Source organism: Eurosta solidaginis, chromosome 1 (genome assembly GCF_040869045.1).
Source record: "Eurosta solidaginis isolate ZX-2024a chromosome 1, ASM4086904v1, whole genome shotgun sequence".
Lineage (NCBI taxonomy): Eukaryota > Metazoa > Arthropoda > Insecta > Diptera > Tephritidae > Eurosta > Eurosta solidaginis.
The window spans coordinates 57,685,971-57,696,203 of record NC_090319.1 but is presented as its reverse complement, the minus strand read 5'-3'; the positions used below and the strand labels follow the sequence as shown (position 1 = coordinate 57,696,203).

General features: G+C 39.2%; 1 protein-coding gene across 1 annotated transcript; it reads right to left on the bottom strand.

Annotated features, from left to right (window-relative positions):
- Window positions 1–283: 283 nt before the first annotated feature.
- On the bottom strand, window positions 284–3,902 carry LOC137253910 (serine-aspartate repeat-containing protein I-like). Its single transcript, XM_067791518.1, has one exon. The coding sequence runs from the start codon at window positions 3,862–3,864 to the stop codon at window positions 412–414; it is 3,453 nt and encodes a 1,150-aa protein (XP_067647619.1). The 5' UTR covers window positions 3,865–3,902; the 3' UTR covers window positions 284–411.
- Between the last annotated feature and the right edge of the window lie 6,331 nt (window positions 3,903–10,233).

Below are 10,233 nucleotides of genomic sequence, written 5' to 3'. Positions count from 1 at the left end.
AGATCCCACCCCCGGTTTCGGAGCACTTCAGGGTAATATTTTGGTTTTTCGTTACTATCTTTTGTCTTCCGTTTTTGGATTCGGGATCCTGGATCGAAAACTCGTCTTCTGATACCCCTCTCTATATTTTTGGACATATATTGACAGTTTCATGCTTTGTATAGAATTGTCGAGCTTGGCTCCACTGAATTCAAGATGAATTTGCGCTACATATGGCGGGCAAATTGCTTTTTACAAATTTAAAGAACATAATCTTCCGAGATACTTACAAAAAGTTTTAGACTTAGACTCAAAGATTGTACCGTATATTTACTGTATATCAAACTTACTTTCAGCGACATAAACATTAATAAGTACACAATATTTAATAATCACAAAGAAAAATATCTACAAACATTTGGATTATTCACTTCACCACCTTATAAAATTATCTAATAAAAATTTATTTGTCTCCAGTATATTTGGTTTTGGTAAACTATTTAAAAAATCAGATATTGGATTTCGTCTAGCTTTGCGTTTATTGCCACGGCGGCGGCGCCTACGTTCGTTCCTCCTACCTCGACGCCTACGTTGGTATCTCCCACCTCGACGCTTTTTTTGTGAACGTCTACGACGACGCTTATTCCGTCTACGTCTTTTGTTGCCTTTCTTAGCTCCGGGACGTTTATCATTATTAGCATTGTCATTGCTTTCAGCTGGAACATTACCGTTGGCTGATGCGGATTCAGCAATAGCTTCGTTGTTAGCTACAGAAGGAGCATCATCAGAAGCGTCTCCTTCAGAAGCGGCACCATCAGAAGCGGTATCATCAGAAGCGGCATCGGGAGAAACGGCGGCATCAGAAACCGCCCCATTATCATCATTAGAAGCGGTATCATCAGAGGCGGCATCGGGAGAAGCGGCTGCATCAGAACCGGCCCCATTATCATCATTAGGAGCGGTATCATCAGAAGCGGCATCAGGAGAAACGGCTGCATCAGAAGCTTCTCCATTATCATCATCAGAAGCGGCATCGGGAGAAACGGCTGCATCAGAAACGGCCCCATTATCATCATTAGAAGCGGTATCATCAGAAGCGGCATCGGGAGAAACGGCTGCTTCAGAAGCTTCCCCATTATCATCATTAGAAGCGGTGTCATCAGAAGCGGCATCAGAAGAAACGGCTGCATCAGAAGCTTCCCCATTATCATCATTAGAAGTGGTATCATCAGAAGCGTCATCAGGAGAAACGGCTGCATCAGAAGCTTCCCCATTATCATCATTTGAAGCGGTATCATCAGAAGCGGCATCAGGAGAAGCATCTGTATCAGAATCTTCCTCATTATCATCACTAGGAGCGGTATCATCAGAAGCGGCATCAGGAGAAACGGCTGCATCAGAAGCTTTCCCATTATCATCAGAAGTGGCATCAGGAGAAACGGCTGCATCAGAAGCTTCTCCATTATCATCATTAGAAGCGGTATCATCAGAAGGGGCATCAGGAGAAACGGCTGCATCAGAAGCTTCCCCATTATCATCATTAGAAGCGGTATCATCAGAAGGGGCATCAGGAGAAACGGCTGCATCAGAAGCTTCCCCATTATCATCATTAGAAGCGGTATCATCAGAGGCGGCATCGGGAGAAGCGGCTGCATCAGAAACGGCCCCATTATCATCATTAGGAGCGGTATCATCAGAAGCGGCATCAGGAGAAACGGCTGCATCAGAAGCTTTCCCATTATCATCAGAAGTGGCATCAGGAGAAACGGCTGCATCAGAAGCTTCTCCATTATCATCATTAGAAGCGGTATCATCAGAAGGGGCATCAGGAGAAACGGCTGCATCAGAAGCTTCTCCATTATCATCATTAGAAGCGGTATCATCAGAAGCGGCATCAGGAGAAACGGCTGCATCAGAAGCTTCTCCATTATCATCATTAGAAGCGGTATCATCAGAAGCGGCATCAGGAGAAACGGCTGCATCAGAAGCTTCTCCATTATCATCATCAGAAGCGGCATCGGGAGAAACGGCTGCATCAGAAACGGCCCCATTATCATCATTAGAAGTGGTATCATCAGAAGCGGCATCGGGAGAAACGGCTGCTTCAGAAGCTTCCCCATTATCATCATTAGAAGCGGTGTCATCAGAAGCGGCATCAGGAGAAACGGCTGCATCAGAAGCTTCCCCATTATCATCATTAGAAGTGGTATCATCAGAAGCGTCATCAGGAGAAACGGCTGCATCAGAAGCTTCCCCATTATCATCATTTGAAGCGGTATCATCAGAAGCGGCATCAGGAGAAGCATCTGTATCAGAATCTTCCCCATTATCATCACTAGGAGCGGTATCATCAGAAGCGGCATCAGGAGAAACGGCTGCATCAGAAGCTTTCCCATTATCATCAGAAGTGGCATCAGGAGAAACGGCTGCATCAGAAGCTTCTCCATTATCATCATTAGAAGCGGTATCATCAGAAGGGGCATCAGGAGAAACGGCTGTATCAGAAGCTTCTCCATTATCATCATTAGAAGCGGTATCATCAGAAGCGGCATCAGGAGAAACGGCTGCATCAGAAGCTTCCCCATTATCATCATTAGAAGCGGTATCATCAGAAGGGGCATCAGGAGAAACGGCTGCATCAGAAGCTTCCCCATTATCATCATTAGAAGCGGTATCATCAGAGGCGGCATCGGGAGAAGCGGCTGCATCAGAAACGGCCCCATTATCATCATTAGGAGCGGTATCATCAGAAGCGGCATCAGGAGAAACGGCTGCATCAGAAGCTTTCCCATTATCATCAGAAGTGGCATCAGGAGAAACGGCTGCATCAGAAGCTTCCCCATTATCATCATTAGAAGCGGTATCATCAGAAGGGGCATCAGGAGAAACGGCTGCATCAGAAGCTTCCCCATTATCATCATTAGAAGCGGTATCATCAGAAGGGGCATCAGGAGAAACGGCTGCATCAGAAGCTTCCCCATTATCATCATTAGAAGCGGTGTCATCAGAAGCTTCTCCATTATCATCATTAGAAGCGGTATCATCAGAAGCGGCATCAGGAGAAACGGCTGCATCAGAAGCTTCCCCATTATCATCATTAGAAGCGGTATCATCAGAAGCGGCATCAGGAGAAACGGCTGCATCAGAAGCTTCCCCATTACCATCATTAGAAGGGGTACCATCAGAAGCGTCATCAAGAGAAACGGCTGCATCAGAAGCTTCCCCATTATCATCATTAGAAGCGGTATCATCAGAAGGGGCATCAGGAGAAACGGCTGCATCAGAAGCTTCCCCATTATCATCATTAGAAGCGGTATCATCAGAAGGGGCATCAGGAGCAACGGCTGCATCAGAAGCTTCCCCATTATCATCATTAGAAGCGGTGTCATCAGAAGCTTCTCCATTATCATCATTAGAAGCGGTATCATCAGAGCCGGCATCAGGAGAAACGGCTGCATCAGAAGCTTTCCCATTAGCATCATTATCATCGGTATCATCAGAAGCGGTATCAGAAGCGGCTGCATCAGAAGCTTCCCCATTAGCATCATTAGAATCCGTATCATCAGAATCGGCATCAGGAGAAGCGGCTGCATCAGAAGCTTCCCCATTAGCATCATTAGAATCGGTATCATTAGAATTGGCATCAGGAGAAGCGGCTGCATCAGGAGTGGCGCCATTGGAAGCTTCGCCATCGGAAGCGGTTTCATCAGAAACGGCTCCTTCAGAAGCTTCATCGGCAGGAGCGGCATCAGCAGAAGCGGCATCGTCATCGGCAGCATCGTCATCATCTTTGGCACCATCATCGGAATAATCGTCAGCAACTGCCTGTTCAACTATCAACAGGGAAGCCACAAGGGCAACCATTAAAATTGTTAACGCTTTCATTTTTTCTAAATTAAGCAATTTACGCTTATAGCTGTCAATTATAACTGAATTAAAATCGAAAATAACGCGTCCTTTTATAGCTCGTATGAAGTTATTTGTTTTACTATTATCAATGCAATTTCTAACGAAATTATTTTGTTTAATCAAGTGTGTTTTGCAAACACCAATTTGTACAAATTTATTATTATTTGTTTGTGTTATTCAGATATACAATTAGGCCTTAAGACAATGCGAATAATAACTTCACCGGAAATCTTAAGGACTGTGTCAATAGAAATTAAAATAAAATTAAAAATTTATAAACTAAAAAGAAAAATAGAAAAACTAAATATTAACAAGTAAGGAAGGTTAAGTTCGGGTGTAAGCGAATATTACAAACTCAGTTGAGAGCTATGGTGACAACATAAGGGAAAACAACCATGTAGGAAAATGAACCGAGGGAAACCCTGGAATGTGTTTGTATGACATGTGTATCAAACGAAAGGTATTAAAGAGTATTTTATGAGGGAGTGGGCCATAGTTCTATAGGTGGTCGCCTTTTCGAGATATCGCCATAAAGGTGGACCAGGGGTGACTCTAGAATGCGTTTGTACAATATGGGTATCAAACGAAAGGTGTTAGTGAGTATTTTAAAAGGGAGTGGGCCTTAGTTATATAGGTGAACGCCGGTTAGAAATATCGCCATAAAGGTGGACCAGGGGTGACTCTAGACTTTGTTTGTACGATATGGGTATCAAATGAAAGGTGTTAATGAGTATTTTAAAAGGGCGTGGGGCTTATTTCTATAGGTGGACACCTTTTCGAGATATCGCCATAAAGGTGGACCAGGGGTGACTCTAGAATGTGTTTGTACGATATTGGTATCAAATTAAAGGTATTAATGAGAGTTTTAAAAGGGAGTGGTGGTAGTTGTATATGTGAAGTCGTTTTCCAGATATCGACCAAAATCTGGACCAGGGTGACCTAGAACATTATCTGTTGGATACCGATAATTTATTTATATATGTAATACCTGCCAAGATTTCAAGGGTGTTTTATTTCGCCCTGCAGAACTTTTTCATTTTCTTCTACTTAATATGGAAGGTGTCACAACCATTTTACAAAGTTTTTTCTAAAGTTATATTTCGCGTCAATAAACCAATCCAATTACCATGTTTCATCCCTTTTTTCGTATTTGGTATAGAATTATGGCATTGCTTTCATTTTTCGTAATTTTCGATATCGAAAAAGTGGGCGTGGTCATATTCGGATTTCGTGATAAATTGAGTTCAGATAAGTACGTGAACTAAGTTCAGTAAAGATATGTCGATTTTTGCTCAAGTAATCGTGTTAACGGCCATGCGGAAGGACAGACGGACGACTGTGTATAAAAACTGGGCGTGGCTTCAACCGATTTCGCTCATTTTCACAGAAAACAGTTAACGTCATAAAATCTATGCCCCTACCAAATTTCAAAAGGATTGGAATATTTGTGTTCGACTTATGGCATTAAAAGTATCCTAGACAAATTAAATGAAAAAGGGCGGAGCCAAGCCCATTTTGAAATTTTCTTTATTTTTTTTATTTTGTAGCACCATATCAGTACAAGAGTTGAATGTTGACATAATTTACTTATATACTGTAAAGATATTAAATTTTTTGTTAAAATTTTACTTAAAAAAAAAATTGTTTAAAAGTTGGCGTGGTCCTTCTCCGATTTTGCTAATTTTTATTAAGGGTACATATAGTAATAGGAGTAACGTTCCTGCCAAATTTCATCATGATATTTTCAACGACTGCCAAATTGCAGCTTGCAAAAGTTTTAAATTACCTTCTTTTAAAAGTGGGCGGTGCCACGCCCATTGTCCACAATTTTACTAATTTTCTATTCTTCGTCATAAGCTCAACTCACCCACCAAGTTTCATCGCTTTATCTGTCTTTGGTAATGAATTATTGCACTTTTTCGGTTTTTCGAAATTTTCGATATCGTAACGTTCCTGCCAAATTTCATCATGATATTTTCAACGACTGCCAAATTGCAGCTTGCAAAAGTTTTAAATTACCTTCTTTTAAAAGTGGGCGGTGCCACGCCCATTGTCCACAATTTTACTAATTTTCTATTCTTCGTCATAAGCTCAACTCACCCACCAAGTTTCTTCGCTTTATCTGTCTTTGGTAATGAATTATTGCACTTTTTCGGTTTTTCGAAATTTTCGATATCGAAAAAGTGGGCGTGGTTATAGTCCGATATCGTTCATTTTAAATAGCGATCTGAGATGAGTGCTCAGGAACCTACATACCAAATTTCGTCAAGATACCTCAAAATTTACTCAAGTTATCGTGTTAACGGACGGACGGACGGACGGACGGACGGACGGACGGACATGGCTCAATCAAATTTTTTTTCGATCGATTTAACGCTCTCCATGGACGTGAACAAAAATTTCAACACAAAGATAAGAAAGTGAATATTTTTCCGAATTTTGTTTATAGTCCAAAATGAAAAGAGAAAATAAGAAAAGACTCAAGAATAAAAAAAATTCATACTCTCGCTTTTCAGGTGTTGAGTTTTGAACTCCAATTTAAAGAAATCAAATTTCTTTGTTAAGCGCGCCTATAAATATTCCATACAGTTTGGGTGAAAAACATAGACAAAAAATTTTAGGCAAATTAGAAAGCGTCCATCGGGGCATTCAAATGGCTGAGTCAATACAGCCATCTGCCTTAACACCATTAATGAATGAATGAACTCGAGCTTAAAACTCAGCACCCGAAAAGCAAGCGGATGAAGAAGTGAAATTCATCGAACCCATCGCCATGTGCAAATTTTGTAGTTCTTCGCTAATATCAATAACAAAAACAAAACACTTGGAATTTTTTATGCTAAATTTTACGAAATAAGGGACGATTGAAAATCGAAAAAATTCGCCAAAAACATATCGCACTTAGAAGACCTTTTCATGTGCCTTTAAATCGGTTGTCTTCCTTGATTAAAAGAATTAATTGTTCTGTTTAGCCGTTGTATACAAATCTCTGACAAAACGGCGAGGTAGGAAAAGAATGGGGTAAATAGGGCTTTCTGCCTCCATTGAGGCAAAACATACAAAGTGACAAGATAATAATAATATTAGCAAAGTTAATTGCAAATAATTGTCAAGTATAAAGATACTGTGTCCTTTTCTGAATAGAAATTTTGTGCAAACAAAGAAAAAATTATGTTGGAAGAGATTCGATGAACTTGGGAGAAAAAAAAAAATGTTTTTTCTCGTGAACCACTTGAGTTTATTTGCTTTGTTATTCGAACAGGCAGCCTAATTTATTTGTTCATTATTGTGTTAGAAAAACAATAAAAATTAGCGTAAATAAATGTTTTAGTAGCACACACATGTTTTTAAGTAAATAAAAAATTTTAAATGAACACGTGGTTTTATGAGAAACCAACCAGTTAAGTACACGCAGGCATATCCGTAGCACCAGAAAAGACGGTACCCGTGGGTGGGTATTCATAACACTTTTTTAATTTGGTATAAAATGGAATCACATACATATAAACATATAATATATAAACTATCTACAAACAGTCACGGAAAGGATTCCGAAATCAGCGGAGTCATAACTTCAATGATCACAAATCCTTAATATAAAAATTAAATATAGTTAAAAAAATTAAAAAAAAAAAACGCTTTTAAATAATATCGAACTAAAAAGTTGAAAATAATTTTCAAAATAAGTTTAAAACAATAATAAACGAAAAATACTACACCCTTTAAAGTTTATAATGAGAGAATGCGAGTTTATATTGAGAAAATATTGTAACGAATTTTGTGAAATTCCGCTTATTTGCAACCTTCTGCTAACGTCCGAATCACTAAACTGTTGAACAAATAACTCCAATATTAAATAATGCAAAATGGCCTTTATTAGACTACTTTCACAATAACGCGTCTACTTCTCAACAGATAGCTTGCTTAAATCAAACTGATTCCTTGTACCTTAGCTGGTGCTCGTTGGCATATTTCTAGGCGTTTCTATTTCTAGAATTTACTACTTGTTTACCAGCTATAAACTTATCAGCTATAACTACAGATGCACGATTATAGCTTCTCGCATAGCCATATGCGCGTGTATATGTGAGTGATACTTCCACCGATGATTGCCTACTTTTGGGAGTATCTCAGATATATGCATGTGTTTGTACGTTTATCTCCGCTGCTTGTATGGACATATGTGAAGACATAATGATTGATTTGTTTATGTGCATACAAGTCACTGCTTAGTATCGGCTTAGAGATGATAGTATCCCTTAGTGTTGCTAATATTCGTCACAATATAAACCGATAATGAGAAAGGGAACTTCATATCGAGAAAAAAGAAATTGGTAATGAGAAAATGTAAGTTAATAATGAGGAAAAAAAAAATATATTAGTTTCTATTTGTACTTGTTTTTACCTAAGTAGAACCTCTATGGGTTCATAGCTTAAAATTGTCTGTTGTAGATGGCAAAATCGACGGTACGGGTTATAATTTAACTTAACTGAAGTAGAAAAAATCTAAAAGTACATTCATATATACTATCAATCAGTGGGTCCGGAGCATGCGAGTAAATACGGTGGTACCTTGAAAGTGCAGTGTGTGCACCAAAAAATGTTTTAACGGGAGGGAAATGTGCGAGAGCAATACCGCACATACCTACATTCCAAAAAGATGTTTTGTTTTAGCTCATATGCAAGTGGAGACTCAAATTTGTTTTCCGGATACGTCCTCATGTTTTCAAAATGCTTCCGAGTACTTTAAATATGACAATAATTTATCTTGTCTTGCCATCGTATCCCCGAGATATTGCAGCATTGGCTCACCGACTCCAGATCAAATTACTTGAACCATTTATTCTTAAAATCTTTCTCATTATTAAATTATAGTTCCTCATTATCAATTTATATTTCTCATTATCAATTTATATTTCTCGGTATCAATATATATTTCTCACTACAAATTTATATTTTCTCAATGAGAAGTTACGCTTCTCATAATCAATTTTTATTTTCCATTATCAATTTGCATTTTCTCAATATAAACTTATATTTCTCAATACACAGTATATTTTCTCATTATAAACTTGAAGCGGGGCGCTTTGTGCTATATTTTTTGTATATCGAGCACCCGAAGCTGTTTTCGCAATAAATAATACTAGTTTTTATACTCACCTGAACAGTGCTCACAGAGTATATTAATTTTGTTCGCATAACGGTACCCCGTAACGGCATAAACTAATCGAGATTGATATAGACTTCTATATATCAAAATGATCTGGGCGAAAAAAGAAATTCATTTAGCCATGTCCGTCCCTCCGTCCTTCTGTCCGTAAGCACGATAACTTTAGTAAATTTTGAGGTATCTTAATGTAATTTTGTATGTAAGTTCCTGGGAACTCATCTCAGATCGCTATATGAAACTAAAAAATCGGGCTATAACCACGCCCACTTTTTCATGCGATAATTCATTACCAAAGACGGATAAAGCGATTAAACTTGGTAGGTGGGTTGACCTAATGACGCAGAATAGAAAATTAGTAAAATTTTGGACAATGGGCGTGGCGCCGCCCACTTTTAAAAAAGGCAATTCAAAAGTTGTGCAAGCTGTAATTTGGCAGCTGAGTTTGTAATGTTCGGTTACGCCCGAACTTAGCGTTCCTTACTTGTTTCTTATAGGGACTCTTTAGGTCTTACGTAGTAACTTTCAATTTTTGGTGATTTTTTTTAAAGATATGGCAGCGCTGTTCCAAATGGGAATCTAAATACAATTAATGCCAAATGGGGCAATGGTTATCAAGAAGAAGAAGTGGAACTACCTCCCCATATCCATGTCATGGCTATAGCTATAATTCTAAAGCAGCCGTGCGTAAAATGTGGGGTATAAAGCCAAATATAATGCTCTGGCTATACACCGCCGTCGCAAAATCCTGGTTTTTTATTCTACGGTATAGCGGGGACTGACTCTGACAAAAAACGCCATAGCCTCCACAATTATCATAGTGCAGCGGTCAGCAGCAATGCTTATATCAAGTGCACTTCCCCTGACCACCTTCACAATCTCTGTACGTTATACTGAAACTCCTTTCGACAAATCGGTGTCTACCTACAAGCAAATTGTAATGCAGTTAGATTGAATGCAGTTGTCATCTGCAGCGACGTCGAGTTCGACTTTGCGAGAATTTTGTGGACCCTTTTAGAAAACTTTCTTATAGTCATGCAGCGAAAAAAGTTCTCCAAGTCAGGAACACTTTATCGAAGGTAACGAACTGGCCCATAGGTTAAAAGGGTACCAGGTTACAGTGGTTTTCTGGGAACTGTGCTGTCGACGAGTTGACAAGAGAGGCTTTTTGGACATCG